Genomic DNA, 19,737 nt, shown 5'->3' with positions numbered 1-19,737 from the left:
AATAATTTCAGTATCTGTTGTGACTGCGTAAGCGGCCACTAACTCTCCTGTACTTGTTCTCATACATGAACCATCTACATACAACGTAAGGTCTGGGTCTGACAATGGGACATCGGTTAAATCTTGTCTGGGTTTCGTCGTGATTGTAATAACTTCAATACAGTCATGAGCTAGTGGGTCTGTTCCGATTACAGGTAAAAGTGTGGCAGGATTCAATGTGTTACAACGTCTGATTTCTATATGTGGCTGAAACAATGTTAACTCGTACCCAGTGAGTCGCGCAATGGTCAAGTGTTGTGTTTGCGTTCTATTTACAAGAACCTCTACTGCATGTGGTACTTGAACTGTCAACGGATGTCCTAACACTATAGCATCGCTTTGTCTGATTGCTAAAGCTGTTGCTGCCACTGATTCTAGGCATGCAGGCAAAGCCTGAGCTACGGGATCTAATGTACTAGAAAAATAAGCACATGGTTTGTGTGCTCCTGCTTGTTCCTGTGTGAGTACTGACAAGGCAGTACCTTCGCGCTCTGTAACAAAGAGTGTAAACTGTTTACTGTAACATGGTGTTGCTAAAACAGGTGCTTGGCATAAAGCTTTCTTTAAGCTTTCAAAAGCTTGTGTATGTTCCTGAGTCCAAGGGAGAACAGTCGATGTGGCTGCCTCCTGTGTTGTCAATTGAATGAGTGGTTTTGCTAGAAATGCATACTGAGGGATCCACTGCCTACAATATGAAGTGAGGCCTATGAAAGCCCGCACCTCCTTTTGTGTCTTGGGTATTGGCATGTTAGCTATTAACTGAATGCGGTCGGGTGTAAGCTGCCTTCCCTCCTTGGACAGCGAGTGTCCAAGATAAACAACTCGCTGGACACAGAATTGCAGCTTAGAAGGGGACACCTTGTGCCCCTTTTCGGCTAGAAATTGTAAAACTGTCAGTGATGCTTTCTCACATTCGGGTTCGCTTCTCGCGGTGATCAGCAGATCGTCGACATATTGAAGCAAAGCAGTGTTAACTGGCATGTGGATACTGTCGAGTTCTCGTTTCAGTGCTTGGCTATAGATGCTGGGGCTTTCTGTAAATCCTTGAGGTGCGCGTGAGAATTTAAAGCTACGTCCATTTAAACTAAATCCGAACAAATATTGGCTTTCCGGATCTATTGGGACGCTGAAAAAAGCATTCTTGAGATCAATTACAGTAAAGAATGTTGCTTCGGAATCAATAGCTGTCAGTAATGATGAAATATCTGGGACCACAGGGAATTGTGGCACAATGCATTTGTTTAATTCGCGCAGATCAATAACCAATCGATATACTGGCGGGGCCTTCGGATCTGTTCGTTTAAGAATCGGAATTATCGGGGAATTACATACATTGGAGTCTGTTTCCACAACCACTCCTTGGGCAATAAGCTCGTCAATGATTTGCAGTAAAGCCACTACAGCATCTGGTGGTAACTTGTATTGTCGCATTCGTGGTAGTACCACTCCTGCCTTTAGTGTGACTCGATATGGTGTAATATTCATGCAACCAACATCAGTAGGGCCTTGTGCCCATAGATGTGTAGGTAAAGTCTGCAATCGGGGATCCATGTCTCTAGACACATAGGGCCTCATGTAGGTAGCCAAATACCGGTCGGTAACGGCCGATTTTCGGTAATTATACCGTTACCGACCGGTATTTTGGCCATTGGTATGTAGGGGGACATATTTTGCTTTCGGAATTTACCGAATCGGTAAAATTACCGATTCGGTAATAATACCGAATCGGTAATGTTACCGAATCGGTAACTTTTCCGAATCGGTAATTTTACCGATTCGGTAAATTCCGAAAGCAAAATCGAGATGTAGGGGGAGTGTGTGTGTGTGTTTATGAGTCAGTATTTACCACCAACTTATAGTTGGTGGTAAATAATGAATGTATGTGTAAATGCATTTTTACGCGCGTAGCAGTGTGCAATGTGGCATACATACATGCCCTTAGGGCATGTATGTGTGCCACATGTGCACACATGGCCGAATCAGGGGTGCAACAGGGTGTCAATGTGACACCCTGCCACCCTTGTATGTGTTCCCCCCATTACCGAATCGGTATTTACCGATTCGGTAATGAGGCATACCTTCCCATCAATGGGAAGGTATGCCTCATTACCGAATCGGTAAATACCGATTCGGTAATTACCGACTAGTAACGAATCGGTAAAAAATACCGACTCATTACCTACATACCAGTTACCACTTCTAAAATACCGATTCGGTATCGTTCGGTATTTTAGAAGTGGTAACTGGTATGCTACCTACATGAGGCCCATAATGACCCTTGAAATCACATAAAAACAATCTTACTCCTTCCGGAGAACAACATATTATAGCTCCTAGAGCTTTCAGTGTTTTTATTCCTAACAAGTTTTCTGGACATGATTTAGTAAGCAATAAATCTGTAGTTCGGGTCAAAGGTCCTATCGTAAGTGGAAGAGGTTGTGACACTTCATTAACAATAGGTTTTCCTGAAAAACCAAGGGAAATATTCTGTGAGCCTGAGAGGGGTGCCCCTGGAACTTCACTACGTTTTATGGTTGTTCGACTTGCCCCTGTATCGAGTAAAAATTTTCTGTCTTGGCCTAACAATTCACTATGTACATAAGGTCCTTCTTGGTCTACAGGGACCTCGATAAGGGGTAAGTCAACTTCCCTCTCTAGGCTGGTTCATGCGTATCGCTGATAATCAGGATAGTCATACTGTGCGGTCTGGTACAGTTGTCGTGTCGTGGTTTGTGTGGCAGCAACAGGCAGCGTTGGTGCAGCTGGCACAAACTGTATAGACTGTGGTGGAGCTGGCATGGACTGTGCATGCTGCGGGGCTCCTTGTTCATTCTGATCCTGTCTAGGTGGCCGTGGTCTTTCCTTTGTATTACCTATGGCGATATTATGTTTCAAAACTGGACAATCGTGTACGTAATGACCTGGCTTTTTACAATAGTTGCATGTCCCTTTTACAGGTCCGGTTGAATCACCGGAATGTGTCGTACCCTTTTTATGTCCTTCGGCTGGAACTGTCTGGGAGACTAGCATTTTCATTTTCGTGTCTTTCATGCGTCTTTGTTCATGTTCTTGTTCCTCTCTAATTCTATTATGATGGTACTGTAACATTTGTAACATTTGTGATGGAGTGTTACCTTGCCAGGTACTCTCGAATTTTAATACTCTATTCTTCACTTGAGGCAAGGAATTTTCAACTAATTTTGTCACGAACAGATGTGGGTATGATTCGCTACTTGCTTTTATGCCACTATTTATACCAAAACATTTTTCAAATCGGGCATAGAAATCACTAGTGTCTTCATCTTGCTTTTGTTTACAGGCTGAAATTGTACCCCAATCTTCCTTTTTCGTAGTTAATAAGCGTGGCAGTACCTGTACTAGTAGACCTGGTAGTGCTTTAGTTTTATCCCCAAGTCCTGCTCCTGCAGTTCGGGCCTTTTCTTTTGCTTCTAATGCTGACCATTCTATCTTTTGGTCGCCTACCTCCCACTCTTTTTCCCTGAGTTTTTCATAAATGCCAGCAGGCATTAATACCTTTAATATTGTCATAATGTCGGGATAGGTATACTCTCCCATGAGTAACATGTCTTTAATTTCTCGGTGAAAACCTGCAGGGTCTTTGTCATGACTGGGTACCACTTTCTTCATTTCTAACAATTCTATTTTCGATATGGGCGTATATACAAATACACGTTTAAACTCATTGTCCTCGCCTTTTATTGGGTGTACTTCTCGTAAGGGATTCTGTCTGTCCATGTAATACGTGGTTCTTTCCTTGATGGGCAGTGAGACATGTTCTGGGCATACAAAAAGAATGTACTGCTTTCTTGATTCTAGTATTTCTTTAATTAACTTAGTACCTGAACCTCTCCATCTATTCTTGAGTAATTCAGTCAGTATTTCAGGTAAAGGACCAGGATCTGAATGCTGACTCTGATATAGTATAAGGAGTTGTTGAATCATATAAATCCCAGCTAAACGCTGTTCAGCTGGGGTGAGATTCAAAAATGTGTGTGCTACTGTATCATCACCATACATTCCGGGACTATCAACCCATTGAACGGCTGACCTGGCTAATTCTTGTTCATCCCTAGAATCGAGAAAATGATAACCCCTTCGTTCTCGGAGTAATTTGTCAGCGGTTTGAAACGAATGCTCGGGGGACCTTATATTTATTATAGGTGTTTGGAAATTCCTGTTATTTTCTGGACATATCGGACGTATCGGGTCAATAGAACATCTAGTACTATTACAAGATCTTCCTCTACCTACATAGGCTATGGTGCCTGACTGTCCTGCGGGCAGTCCTGATCCTTCCTCCTCGCTTTGTTCGAACTGGTCTACCGCTAATCTTTCTTCGTGTAGGCGTTCTATTTCTTTACGGATCTTTCGGCACATGGCTATTATACAATTTTGCTTATCATGTCTCCCTTCTAATATATTCTGGCTCCATCTGGTAAGAATTTGCATTGCTTCCGGGTCTACCCCCGGTCGGTCTTGATTTCTGATCACACAATTTATGAGGAAACGTAACAGTTCCCCCTGTATCTCCACTTTCTGGTATTCCATAGCTCTGTTAATACATTCTGAATCTCGCCCTGTTTGGACAAAATGGTAAATATTATCTAGATGCGCGGTCATTCCTGGTAACTTCCCTAAATACACTGCGGCTCGTCTGATACGTAATGATGCCATGATCATTTCGTCCTCTTTGCCGGGCACAGGGTCATATCTACAATCTATAAGAAGTTCCTTAAGCGTACGGGCATTTATGAGTTTGGGGGTACGTGAATGTGCTGACTCTTGAAAGGTAAGTTTATTTATTCTGGGTGGCGTAGAAAAAATATTGGTAGCACCTCCGGTAGCCCCGTCTGGGGTATCGGGTGTGAAAGGGTTCGTTGAACGTGATACCGCAACTATAGGTGTGGACACAGCTATAGAAGTAGCTGTAGGAACAGATGCAGAAACAGATGTGCTTGCCGGAACTTGTGTCAGGACTTGTTGCTGTAGAGATACGGATACTGGATCTTGGCGTTGAATATCCCTGGCAGGCGGTCTATGCGGGGCGGGATTAGCATACTCGGGAGCTGCGTCATCTAAATATGAGGAAAGAAAAACATCTTCTGCGGTTCTAGGATGCCCCTTAGGATGTACCTTTATTGGAAATAATGGGGTTGGCAAGTCTTTTGGTATCTCCGGAGTAGCCTTAGGTAATCCTTCGGCCAGAAGGGGATACATACCATTCATAAGGGCATTTCTTTGTCTGTCTACTTGTTCTGACTTTACTCGGGTACCTTCTTCAATTAATAGATTTTCTCGGATTTTATTTGGATTCTCTCTATTTTTCTCTTCCTGTCGGAGTGCTTTTTCTGTACGTCTATGAGATTCTTTACGCCATAGCTCAATGGCGTCTTTCTGTGACTGTCTGACTTTCCTTTTCCATAACTCTTCCTCTACTTTCATGATGCACTCTGCATCCCAGGTCCCAGCTGCGGGCCACCTCTGACTTTCTGGTAGTTCCTTAGTGTAGTCTACCCATAAATCAAGAAATAATATAGCGTCTAAGCCATGTTTATGATACATGAAGTACCCTGGAGTGTCCCTAGGAGGAATAGGAACGGCTTCTTCGAGTACCCCTTTTCTTGTCGTGATCTGTCTTAATTTCGAAAAGAGCGGCATATTGAAAACTGGTCTGATACTTGATTTTGAACAAACTTAATACATTAAACACAATAATGAACAGTCATTCATACCACAATATGCAGAACGTTATTAAAACATTTAACATTTAACATTTAACTGAGCAACGATGATGATGACGATCTAAGGAAAACTTAATCACTAAACATGATACTCGACTTTAACTGAATTATTCTGAATTTATATACTTGATATACTAGATATACTGCTAAACAGTACAGATACACTGCTGAAACAGTGCAGACCGGATTTGTGTACCCAAACCCGTCTTGACCGGCACAACCTATGTGCACGTCAGAACGCCTCCCCAGTAATGGTACTCACCGGGTAGCTCGGAAACGGAAGGCCTCGGAAAACTGAACTGAACTTGAACCGGACTGGACTCGACTCGAACACTTCGGACACTGGACTCGACTTGGGACTTCGGAAACTGGTGGGCCTCTGTATACCTCGGATCTTGCTCTCTCAGCTAGGCTCTGGTCGGGATACTTCGCACTTCTCACCGCCTCGTCTGGGTGTTGATCGCAGCCTCAGTCGCCCCCGCTTGACCGGAGGGAGATACAGGAAATCCTGCTGGTACGCGTTATTGTCCGTCCAGCTGTGGCAGGAGACCGGGCCTGCAACGCACCGACGGCGCGTGAGATGAGAAAGTGTCCCTGTTCGGGCGCCATTCATGTGGTAAATAATTTAATTACCGGGACTTAATTTGATACAGAAACATAATAAAATAGCTCAGTAAATAAGAGGCAGAATCCGTGGTATTAGAGGTTCGGAATGGGCTTTATTCCAATGGTCGATTATAATCGGTTGCTCCAAGTTCCATCACCACGAAGGTTCAGGAAGTGAAGTACATACGTTATTGACAATCAATTACTTTTATACAATAGGCATTACAGTGAAGCAGATACAAGAGGCGTAACAATTGATAGTGGTGATAATATATTCGTACGTAGCAAAAATAGGTGTAACTAGGTGTGATTTAAAGAACGTCATCAGATGTGATGTCATAAGAGGGTGGTTACATGAAAGAATTTCGCAATGTCAGCAGAAATACTTGGCAGAAATGCGCGTGCAGCAGCATGACGTGTAATTGACGTGCAACTAGGGGGTGAAGGGGACTTGACATTTAGCTCTACATGTGGCGACAGAAGTCTGGAGGGTCAAGTCAACCTAATCCCAAATCATATCTAACATCCTATGTTTAAAGAACTAAGTTATCCAAAGAGAGGTCTTCTTAGAGTAGAATCTTATTCTATACTGACTATACTGACTGTTAGTGCGTGTACAAGCGTCTAAGTGTCTACACTAGATGCGAGGGCGGAAATCTTCCATAGTAATAGGGCTATGAATTACTTGCATAAAGACAGAGAAGCCGGGCCTTTGCTCGGTAGCTGGAAGAATGTTTACTTAAACTACTAGACAGGAATGCATCGGGCAGGGAACGGAGCAGATAATTTCGAAGGTGAAATACAGTTTTTGGCAGGCAGCAAGCTGATGTCAGGCTTCGTGAGCCGCGCAGGGAATGAGACAAAGTTCATGGTCACAGATGCAGGCTCAGACTGGAGTTTTCAGAGGCAGAAGGCAAGAAGAGTTCGATGACAGAATCAGGGCCTACTTGCCTGGACTGTAAAATGGCATAAGTGAACCATATAAAGCCGGTGGCCTTTCATACTTAAGAATGGAATATCCGGCCTATTCATGGCGGATCTGACAGAGGACATGTTGACGGTGGACGCACATGTGTTTGCGTCTTCATAACTGGAACTGGAGGGAACATACATGTACTTGCGATTCATACATGGAACCGTCGGGGTCCAAGATAGGGGACATAACTGATCAGAAAAATCCATATTTCCACAGGCCCAGCGATTCTAGAGGCCCTAGGCCTTTTCCCTTTTCTGTTCGTGGTACTTATACCACTATTTTAGTATATGGTTTGAGCGGCCACCAGGGCCTATCCATATAAAGTGCAACTTCTGTGTATTCTACTGTAATCTTGTTTGACGATTTGTGCTCCTGTGCTCATAAAGAGACTAGGGGTTACTTTGAGAAATAAATACATATATATATTTTGAATATATATCTGTGTGGTGTCCTTTCATTGGTATAAAAGGGGGTTGCATTTGGTAAAACAGCTGGCTTAACACGCTTCACGAGTTTAGCCTCAAAGACTGCTTAGCCTACGCTACCACTAGGGCAGCTAGTCCGAAAAGGTTGACTTACAACCACACCATAAGGGTTGCTTGGCATGGTACAAGGTGATCACTTTAACTAGTGAGCATCATATACCAGGCCAACTTCTCACAAGCACCCATTGTATGTGCCACATCACAGCGGCAGTAAACTCCACGCACAGGCCCTGCAATAGCAGAGGCCTGAGACAGTTTTGAAAGGCTACTTTGGTAGGTGGCGCAAGCAGCGCTGCAAGTCCACCAGTAGCATTTAATTTACTGGCCCCGGGTGTATGAGGTACCACTTTACCAGGGACTAAAAGGTAAATTAAATACCCAAATCTTACCAAGGTTATCATAGAGAGCACATGCACTTTACACTAAACAGCAGTGATAAAGTGCTCGGAGTCCTGAAACCACCACCAGGTCAGAAAAAATACCAGGAGGAAGGCAATAAGGTCAGGGATAACCCTGCTACAAGGGTCAAGTCCAACAGTGCCATTGTACATGAAACTGTTTTTTTTTCAATAAATGGTGGAATGCATGGGTGAAAAACATAGGGGGCATTACAGAGGGGGAGAGCAGGACAGATGTGTAGAAGCACATTTAAACTATACATAAAGCCCTGTCATTGTTTCGTGGCAGTTCTTTGATTTTGTTTCAGTTATGTATTGTTTTGTTTTAGGATTTATACTGTGCACAAATTAAACCTTTCACAATGTCAAACACAATGAGAAAGAACACTTGGCTTGCGTGAAATCTTACACATACAGCTCGGATTTAAAGTGCTTTCTGAATGGCAGCATGTTGTGTATGTCTCTTTTTTTTAGCCTGCATGTCTTCTATGTCTCTTTTCAAAAAGACAACATGCCCCAAATGTCATTGTGTACCTCTCACGCATGGTTCCAAAGGAGAAGGTTTGAAAGAACACAGAAGCAACACAATATTGTGAGGGGCTTTTGCAAAAGGAAAACGATTGCAATTTTTTTCTGGAAAGAATTGTGTAGTAAGAGCACCTGGCATTGTTCATTGACCCAAGACTGCTCCATGGCCTTCAAAACTGGTTCTTTGTGATGCCGTATTTCAGTTGTGTGATGGAACCTTGCATGCCATTACCACACATGCTGTTTCAACGCGGTCTTAACCACTCAAGTCCTACCTATGCATAAACCTTTACCACACATGCCTTTACAATGAAATATGTGTTGTTAAGGCATGCATGGCAAAGACATATATGTGGTTAAAACTTACCTACATACCCTGACCCCTGGAACCCGCCACCCGCCCTTAGCCATAAAATTCCCCCAGGGCAAAAATCCAGCCCCACCTTCCTCATAGCGTCCACTCCTGATCCTTCCTGGACCCGCCTATTCTAGACATCTGGACCGTGCATATGCCTTAACCACGCATATGCGTGGTTAAGGCTTATGCGTGCTTAAGGCAAGCGTGGTTGCACTTGCATTGATCGGGCATGCGTGGCTTAGGCCGCAGTGTTCTGAGCGTTTCCTTTTATTTCCAGTGTTGATTCATAGCTTGCTGCTGAGTCAATTAGGATCTAAAAAAATGTTTTTGCACGTGGCAAATTTGTCTCTTGGGCTTATTAGTTTTTAACCAGAATTTAAAGGAAATGCATGATTTAAGGCAAAGTTTGAGGTTTTCAGGGCATTGTGGGAACGAAAACCTTGTGGGATCCATTCAAGGCACCCCACCCTGGAATCCCCTGGTTGTCTAGATTTCAAACATGTCTGTGGTTGGTAGATTTTCATGGGTGGCGGCTGAGCACCGCCCCAAATCTCGCAACTACCCCTATTGTTAATCTCTCCACAAAGCGGTATAGGGCCTTTTGTGTCAAGGGTCTTAGTCCACTCACACAAGTGAGATACCATTTTCTTTGGGAGACTTTGGGGAATGCTGTGTGGTAAGACGTTTGTGGCTCCCAGTAGATTACAGAAGTTTTCCTCACAGCAATGTGAGGAAAATATGTGTATTTAGTCAAAGTTTGAGATGTGCAGGACATTGTGGGTAAGAAATTTATATGGAATTTAAGAGTTGCACACCAGCATGGACTCCCCGGGATGTACAGTTTTCTGAACTGTCTAGCCCTGATTGCATACATGCAGCCATGATGGCACTGGTGGGGTCGGGTCTGGTAGCAGCCGTCAGATACCGCAGGCATGAAAGCTCTCCCAAAAGAAAGCCATGCTTGTGTGCGGCAGCCAAATTGTGGTCGGGTCCATGATTGCCTAGCAGCCAACTTTGAAATGCGCGGCGGCCCACCTTTCCCGCCGCAGGAGCCAGACCCGCCTAGAGGCACTTGTCCGTTAACACTAACACACTCGGTAGCAATTGCCTCAGACCAGTCCTCCTCTGAAGTCAGGAATATCGCAGCGCTGTCAGATGTACTTATTGTAGCACACCACTCTCTGCAGCTGAGCTGAGCTATAGCTGAGCCAGAGAGCCCCCAAGCCTGCCAGCAGCAGTGCGCACCGCTCGCTGCCACTGCAGCTTGCATGGTGCTTTATTATAGCAGCGCTGCCAGCTTGACAGCTGAGGCGCTATAATGCATGACTTTGCATTTCAGTGCGGTGATGCTGATCACCACACTGAAATGAGTTAGTCTAATGCCTGATGCGTGGAACTTAGCAGGGTTGATGGCACCAGTAGTTACACTACAGTGCATCTTTGAAATTGGGGGTGGTTCAAACGGTCTCCCTTTGAAACACAGATTTTCCCCTAAATATTAGTCCTCTCCACCATGAGGCCACGGAATGCAGATCCTAATCCTTAGTGGGGCCACGACCTGGCTCCAGAGGCCAAGGGTCAAAACCTCTTCCTCCAATCTCTCCATCTAGGACCGCAAGTGGAAGAGGTCTGTCATTCCTGTTGCATGCCAAGTGTTTTATAGCTGTCACTGGGGAATGCCCAGATGTGCTCCCCCATCCTCTAGTGTGGACTGGAGCCAAGCACAAAGGCACACAACAAAGTTTTAGAGCAGAGAAACACCCACATTTTAGTAGTGGCATTTCTAAGCAAATCATGACAAAGCCACCTTTACCACTGGAAAGGGGTTGTCACTACAATTCCAGTGATAGAAAACATGCTGCAGCTGCACCACTGCAATCCACTGTTTCAGCCCAAAGTTCCAATGTGCAGTGGCAGGCTGGACACAAATTCAGAGACACCATCAATGCCAGTTCTGGACATGAATTTATCAATACCAGCGATGTCATACTCACACCAGTCCGCAACGAAATGAAATACCAGCATTTGTAAAGCACACAGCTACCTCTGGAGAGGTGTCCCGGCGCTGGTGGCCAATGGGAAGATTAAGCAAGCTATTACCCAGAGTCACATGGTGCTGGACTAACCTGCCGCTGGTACCGGGGATCGAACAGTGAACCCCATGGTCCGGAGTCAGGCACCCTGGCCGCTGCACCACACCTCTTCCACTTGCAATGGCAATGGCAGATGGTCACGTATTCAGATGCATCATCGGTACAAAGCGCACCCCAGCCTGCAGTGGCAGGCTGGACACAAGTTCAGTAACACTAGCGGGGCAACACACACACATCAGTCTGCAATGGCAGGCTGGCCACGCATTTGGAAAACACCATCAGTACCAATGCGCACCCAAGCACACAATGGGGAACTGCACTGATGTTTGGGACACCATCAGTGCCACAGCTCACCTAAACCTGCATTGGCGGGCTTGACACTCATGGAGTGACACCATTGGTGCAAGTGCGCACCCCACCCTGCAATGGTAGTCCGGTCACATAATCAGGGACATCATCGGTGCAAATTTGCCCACTCCAGCCTGCAATGGCAGGCTAGACACAGGTTCTACAACATCGCATGTGCCAGTGCGCACACCGGCCTGCACTGACAGGGCTGGTCAACGGGTTATGACCACCCTAGATGCGAGTGTGCACACACACTGACCTGCACTGGCAGGCCTGACTTATGTTTAGAACCTGTGGCTAAGAACCCATTCCTAACGGGTGTAGGAAGGGAGCTTGCATTTTCATGCTACCTTGACAGTGGGAAAGTGCACCACGCCCTATATCCATAATAAGGGCATCAGCCACACCCTGGAGATGTTTCCAAAGGGGAGAGTTGACTCGCTAGTTAGAGAAAACCCACATGGGGCTCATCTCTACCCGGGAAGAGCACATGCAGATGTACCTACCTGGACCCTCATCTACCCTGATGTTGTGGTAGCGAACAGCCCCCTCAAGGTTGGCCACGGAGTGAGCCAGGCCAACCGCCAACCTGAGCATGAGACATTTTGTATAGGCTCTTTTGGCGGGGGTGGCACAATCAGTGCTGCAGCCCCCCGTTAGCCTGTGTTGCCCCTGCCCTGGGTATGTGGTGTACTCTTTCACCTGGCACTTACAGGTGACACCTAAACCAATTAAGTAAACACCCTGTCCTGGCATGTGTAGGAAGGCTGTGCACACTTTCCCACTGCAGTGCAGGGGAAAGTGCCCAGGGACCTAAGTTCAGGAAAACAAAGTTGGCAAAAACCAGGAGGACAAAAAGCAAAAGGTTTTGGGGAAATCCCCCTAATAAGGACGGCATCCACAAATAGAGGCAAGTTATAATCAAAACCAAAATATTTTGACATTTCCTACTTGAATTGTGCCCAGAAATACAGTGAGATCTTCCTGAAACTGGATTCCTTGTCAAAACTGTCTTCAGTAAAAACTGGTTAGTGATGTAAGCCAAAGTTTTGCACTGCTTCAGCTGATGATGCTGATCATAAGTACATTAGACTAAATTAGGGTCTATCTTATAACTGTGTAGTTCTTGCAAAAGAAATTAAGATGACCTTAATGTAATTTGTGTGTCCTTTTCATTTTACTAAATGGAACAAATAACCACTTTTCCACTGTTCCACATAGTTAGCATATCTTGCATTACATTCTTGTTTTTAGTTTGAATTTTGTTTGAGTAAAACAAATAAGAACATGCAATAAAAATGTAACATCAAGTAACAAAAAGATCAAAATATGGTGTGATGTAAGCAATATGATAAATATTCCATTTAAAATGCTATAATTTATAAAGATGCAGATAAAATATATAAAATATAAGTGAAAAGAAGAAAAATGAAATAAAGGAAACAGAAGGTGAAGTGTCACAAAGAAAAACAATAGGCACTTGAATAATACCAAACAATGATATGTAGGAGAATTAACAAGTTGAAACTGACATAGGGACTATCCATTAGTTATCAAAGGTGGTTGCCAACCTCCTTTTCAAAAACATTAGCAGTAGAAGCATTACAATCAATTTTACATATGCACTCAAGTCAGTTAGTCAGAGATGATCCGTTGATCTATTTCGTTCAATGACATGAACTGTTTGTCTCCCCAGCTCTGCTCATCATCAATATCTTACATTATAGATTGCTATTGCCAAAATTTCTTCGATTTTATATTGATGTTGTATCTCAGTTTCAAGCATTTTATTCTAATCACATTGTAATTGGACTTACAACCTTAAACTGAATGTAAGCCACCCAAAAGAGGCTTTGTGGATCCTGTGTCAGCCTCAAATCTGATGCTTGTGACTTATTTCAGCATTACAGGTACACACAGAGCACATAACAGATGGTGTTTGCTCCCAGGAAAAACAAGCATTTGCAATGCAATAGGTCTCGCATTCACACGAGTTTGGTTACTGGCATTGTAAATGACAATGCCTTTTAATTATGTTATGGGTTTTAAAACATAAATAAAAGGCATTAACATTTACAATAGTAATAGCTTAAACTCTCGCAAATGCAAGACCTTTTGCATTGCAATAAAGGGCCTTCTGGACCCCTTGTGAGATTATAAATATCAGAGGAAGAGACTGGCCTGCGATGTCTTCAAAGTAGTGATAAATAGTGCAGTGAAGAAGATGTGTAAGTGTTGTAAATTACACAGACACAAAGTGTGAAGTGAGAGTTACATATGATCCGAGCTATAAACACTAACAAAGCACTCCAATACCTTTCACTCTGTGATTACACTGTTGCGGCTCAGAAGGAAGAGCAGGAGGGGGGAGCTATTTTCTGCCCCCTCCGTGATTTGAGTTTACAGTGCGGCATTGCGTTATCTCACCTGAAACCAAATGCAATATATGCAGTGGACAGAGATCTAAAGAGGACCCTGATTTGATCTTCAACAACGTTTCAGCCACTTCCTCCTCTCCCAATAGTGGAAATTGCGGTAAGCCACAGTGAAAGACCTTGTTCTCAGGCTGTCCTGGATTATTGCGCCCTACATCCTTGGCTGATTTTAGAAGGTCGTTATATACAGACTGAACCTTGTTTTGAAAGAAACCTGCCAGCTTGTCTATAAAGTTGTCGTCAGGTAAGAACATTGCGTCCCGCGGATACTTCATCAGTACCGAGACCGTTTGAAATAATTATTTTGGGGAATTTGAGGCCTCCTGAATTTTGGTGGTAAAGTAGGCTGTTTTAGCTAGTGTAATTGCCGTTTTATATTCATCTAAGGCTACACAATACGCTTTCGTCTGTACGCTACTATATTCCGATCTCCAACAGCGTTTCTTTTGCCTGCATTTAATTTTAGCTTGTTTAAGTTCTGCAGAGTACCAAGGGGACGAAGCTAATTTCCTTCGAGAGTGCTTAGTAACTTCTGGTGCCACAATATTGGCTGCCCTATTAAGCCAGTTATGAAAAACTGTCGCGGATTGGTTGGAGTCAGGAGGATTTACGGGCTTTTCACATAGTGCTGATATTAGATCCTTTTTACTAACTGACTTCCAGGCGCGATATTTGACGGCCAAGGGTCTGTTCTTCCGAACACCGTTTGAGGTTGCTGGCGTGATGGTAAAATGTACCGCTGAGTGGTCAGACCAGAGTAAGGGACAGACAGTCTTGACTTTTATGAGTGAATTATTGGTGAAAATGCCATCTAGTGTGTGTCCCGCATGGTGTGTTGGCTCGCAAACGATCTGGTTCAAACCAAAGCTAGTCAGTTTGTCTAATAATGAGAATGTGTCAGGATTATTGTTGGCTTCCAAATGAAAGTTAAAATCGCCTAGTATCGTAAATGATTCGGTGTCTAGGCATGCTTCCATATATGTTTGGAGAGACGTCGTAAAAGAGGATCTAGGACCTGGAGGTCTATAGATCAAGAGACCTGGAAACAGCTCTATATTAATGAATTTTATACTAAAAGACATAGCTTCAGCATCTAGGGTAGGTTCTGGAGTGATTGTCACTGTAAACTGAGAGCGAGAGATTATCGCTATTCCCCCACCCCTCGCCCTCATTCTATCAAGGTTACTGACAAAATAGCCAACTGGGATTGCCATGTTCCAATCTGGATCATTATTTTCATTTGCCCAGGTTTCTGTGAGAAAAACCAGGTCCGGATTCTCTATTTGGATCAGGCACTCTAAGTGAAGTTTGTGCTTGACCATTGATCTGGTAATAAGTAAAATACACCGAATAGGTCGAGAGTTCTTGTTGTTAAAATCAGATGTCTGAGCGTTAAGATTTGGACTTAGGCCTACCTAGCCACAGATATTGCAGCGTAGGGGGCTTAAGGGGGATTGTTCCAGCTGTAGTTTATGAGTCACACATTTACCAAGATTAAGACACATAAGTTGGTTGTGCGAATGCGTATACCTTACAAAACGGGCAGGGGTTCTGGCGCTAGTCGCGTTCCGGGCACTGACGGGCACAGACGGGCTTGCGGTCGCTGCATCTGGCTTAAATAGGAAGTAGGAGTGCTTGAGGGGGAACAGAAAGCTAGAACGCTAACCTATAAGTGGGTCCACTCTTACAGGAGGGCACCGCTGGTAGCGTTTAGAATCAGATAAGTAGTTGGTTTAACGGTGCAACAGTGCAACAGTTAGTCACCCCCCACAAATTAGGTAAATCGTTTTTTTAAAAAGAATGCGAGTTCAAATTCAATTTAAAACAATTCAGTTCAGCTTCAATTTTTAAAATTCAATTCAGCTTCAATAGTTAAAATTCACTACAAGTTCAATTTTAAACAACATGTGAGTGCGAACCCACCACACACAATTAGCGCTATTTGACTGCACGATCACTCTTATATACTTACTGTATCTCGTAGTGTAGGAACCACTCAGATATACTTACTGCATGTTGTAGTGTAAGAAGCCCTCTGATATACTCACTGCATCTCCTAGTGTAAGAGGCATTCAGATATATTCACTGCATCTCGTAGTGTAAGAGGAACTCATATACTCACTGTATCTCGTAGTGTAAGAGGCTGTCGGATATACTCACTGTATATCAAGTGTAAGAGGCACTCAGATATACTCACTGCATGTCATAGTGTAAGAGGCACTCAGAGATACTCACTGCATCTTGTAGTGTAAGGGGCACACACAAACTTGCAGCATCTCATAGTTGAAAAGTTACTCAGATATGCTCACTGTATCTCAAGTGCAAGAGACACTCACATATTTACAGTCTCGGACAGATTACGGTCCACTCAGATGTTCTTACAGGCTCAGACTGTCTGATATACTCTCAGATGCACCTAATAGTTCAGACAGTGTCCGATACACTCAAATGCACTCCCTGACATAGACCAATGTCATGTAACATACTCACGGGTGATACAGGTTCCTGGTGATCCATACCCGTCCATCACAGATACTCTGAAACTCAGAACCTCGAATGGAGAGCTGCTTTCTATCATGTTGATGCTGAAATCTTTCCCCAAGCTGAAGCTGCTCCAAGAGAAGTCTGTGCCCTCAATCGGACTCCATTTCAGTCCAGGGATGGAGGCTTTGTTGGAAGTAATTGTCGATGTTGCGGATGTCTTGGCCACCAGGATGGCCTTGTTATCAAAGTCTTTCAATCCAAACGTGTTGTAGGACACGCAGTAGCTGTTAACATCTGGTATATTGATAATGAAGGGATCGTATAGGGTTCCGTCTTCGGCAGTCCAGCCCGTGAAGTAGAGAATGACCTGGATACCTGCAGTGGCCTTGACGTAGAGAGGGTTTGCCTGCTTAACTTCAAGCTTCACCACTTCTCCCGCTCCCAAGCTCTTGGTCTCTTTGCTGGATCCTGCTTGGTAGTCCAGGCGTGTGGTTTTGGATGCTGTGATAAATACGTAATTAGATCCGGTCTGTAAGGGAATTGCAGGCACGATGAATGTGTCCCCCCAGCTGGTGGTGGGCAGGAGCTGCTCATAGACATGATTGCATTTGGTGTTTTTCCATGTGCACGTGTGGCCGGACATCACAGCCGTGGGTTTGGAGGAAACAATCCTGGTGCCGGACAAGTCTTCCTTGCTTTGGATCTGGATGGCCTGCAGAGGCTCGAGCATGACCGAGAGAGTGGTGTGTGGTGGATACGTGTTTTCCTGAAAGGTGACTTCACCTTTGAGGTAGATTTTGACATTGTTTGTCTCTTCATTGTTGATCACTGAGAACTCATTGTATCTAACTGACAGTTCGTCTAGTGGTGTCATAATGTAGTACTCTGTGCCCCAGTCTTGAGTTGGGTACACTATGGTGGTGTCAGTGCTCAAACTCTTTTTGTTTACTGAGATGACAGAGATGTCCTTGTCCGCCTGGATGGTGACTGTATTGCAGAATTTGCCTGTCCAGAGGATTTGAGCAGTGCTTGGTATCTGCAGAGCCACCATCTCCCTCTCGTTCACCGTGAGCACTTTAGCAAAGCTTGTCTTCTGGAGGGTCACAGTGACCATAGTCGAGGCGGTATAGCCTGTGATCAGCACTTGCAAAGTTGGCTCTTCACCGTTGGCTAGATAATTCTTCATGAACACGGTGACAAAGTTCTTTCCTAGGGAGTCTGTTGAGCAGGGACCTGTGGGACAGAAAGATAGAGTCAAGATGTGGCTCTTGTTATTTAGAGATAGCAACAGTCATTGGCCTTACAAAGGGATCCGGTCAGATGTGCTGGTTATAAACCCAGGCCCAATAAAAGCTCATCTCGTGGGTACTGATTGCTCTAACACGAAATGCCTCTTTCCCAATCTTTTGCCATATTAAAGGGAAGCTGGGAGTGTATAGCTTTCATAATGGCGGCTTTACATCAGTCCCAGCTTCATGGCGAAGAGTGATAGGCATGCTGGGACTTGTAGGCTAATACCATCGTTGAGGACAGTAAGAATACATGTTCTTGCATAGTTAGTGCTATTGGCTGAAAATAAACCCTCATGACATGAGTCGAGTTGACTGCTGTGAGAGTGGTCTACCTGTCACTTTCCTTAGAGACACCAATATTTTCTATTTCCAGTTACCAGATGCCCATCTCCTGCCGGTGTACATGTCTATCAGAATCATACTCTCATCCCTCATGCCCACACAGGTGGCAGGTTGTTCCCTCGCACTTTGTGGCTGCCGGCTGGTCTTGCCTGCCAAGTCTCCTTTTATCCTTCTCAGAATATCCGTTAGTCTCTTCTGTACCAAGACCTAGCGCTCCTAGCACACAACTTCCTTCTTTTCCTTCCTACCCCCTCTCGCATGTGCACCTCTCTTTGCTTCCCCTTTTATGTTTATCATAATCTTGCCCATTTACCCTTGGACCTCCCGCTCCTCAAGTGTATAGGCAGTAGTTGTTTTAGTCTGTCTCCTCCTGCTCTGCACCTTTTTGGGGGACTTAAAAACAAGTGGACGTTATTTGAAAGCTTAATGTATGTTTACTTTTTATGTTTGCCTCTTTTACTTCAGTGGTAAGCCTAATACAAATTCTGCACACAATGGTTTGATAAGTTCCCATCAGGGTTCTGATAATACCTTCAGAAGACATCAGACCCTGCCCTTGCATACTTGTTGCGGGAGACATTACTAGCCTAAGTGGGAACTCAAAGGGATACCTCAAATGTTACTCTCAGGGGGTCTTCTTTTGGTGAACACGGTGGCCTGCTGTAAAACAGTCCGCATAAGCACATTATTTCAGCTTTATTTCAGCCCTATCACCTGTTTGGCAATGCAGACTGTGCGACATTTAGGACGTTTGTAGCCATGAGAAGGTCAAAGCTTGGATACAGCGATTCTCTTCAGAGGGTTCTCTGCATATACAGAGGATTGGCACCGAGCAGTAGCTTTCCAACAGTTCCCATGAAAGTGGTCAAACAAGGACCTTTAAATGAAATGCAGGGCCACCTCTTCCGTAAGGAAGGACTTAACAAATGTGAATCCTTGAGGGGGGCTGTGAAATGTAATAAAAAGGTCATAGCATCACGTTTCAACATCACATGCTATCCAAGCTACAGCAACATCAAACTGGTTGATGTCAGGAATAGATATTTAAGGACTGCTGGTTTATTCTGTAAAGTGAAACCTCACAGGTCACTTTCTGACTAGAGAGGGAAGTGGTGGATCCAAGTACACATGCTTACACTGCTTCCCACTGTCTAAAAGCCAGAATGCTGCTAGAACAGCGAAGGAAAGATGATACTTGCATGAAAGAATTATTTTTCACTTGGAAGAGTATCATGGAGTGATTGACTTCAGCACTCCCTTGAGTCTCTACTTCTAAGACATTTACTCAGAGCTAGTGGAGCCAGCATTATAAAAAAAAGCAAGATGAAAGGTTTTTTTTGACTATCCAGTAGTGCCTTTTACAGCCCGTTAGCTTTTGTCAGGGTTGCGAAGAAGGGAGAGTTCCAAGGAGCAGAGTCAGTTCTGGCATCTTGGAGAAATTTAGTAGGTCCATTTGGGGAGTTGAGCTGGGCTGTTGTCCTCAACAGAGTAATCAAGTAGGCTGTCTCCCACTGAGGCAGACAAATGTGTTTGAAGTTTTGATAAAGTTGTGATTTAGAATTTCTTTACCTTTAAGTGATCGAATAAGGTC

The 19,737-nt window shown here is 44.3% G+C and overlaps 1 protein-coding gene across 1 annotated transcript in view; it reads right to left on the bottom strand.

The window, feature by feature from the left end:
- The window catches only part of LOC146809159 (IgGFc-binding protein-like), a 135,332-nt gene that overhangs the window by 61,650 nt on the left and 53,945 nt on the right, over positions 1–19,737 (bottom strand). The window contains exon 4 of the mRNA XM_085614836.1: positions 16,519–17,745. Coding sequence (XP_085470962.1) covers positions 16,519–17,745 — 1,227 coding nt within the window. The remainder of the gene's footprint in view (positions 1–16,518; positions 17,746–19,737) is intronic.

The sequence above is a fragment of the Triturus cristatus genome, chromosome 7, assembly GCF_964204655.1.
Source record: "Triturus cristatus chromosome 7, aTriCri1.1, whole genome shotgun sequence".
In the NCBI taxonomy this organism is placed as follows: domain Eukaryota; kingdom Metazoa; phylum Chordata; class Amphibia; order Caudata; family Salamandridae; genus Triturus; species Triturus cristatus.
This window is presented reverse-complemented; position numbering and strand designations above follow the sequence as displayed.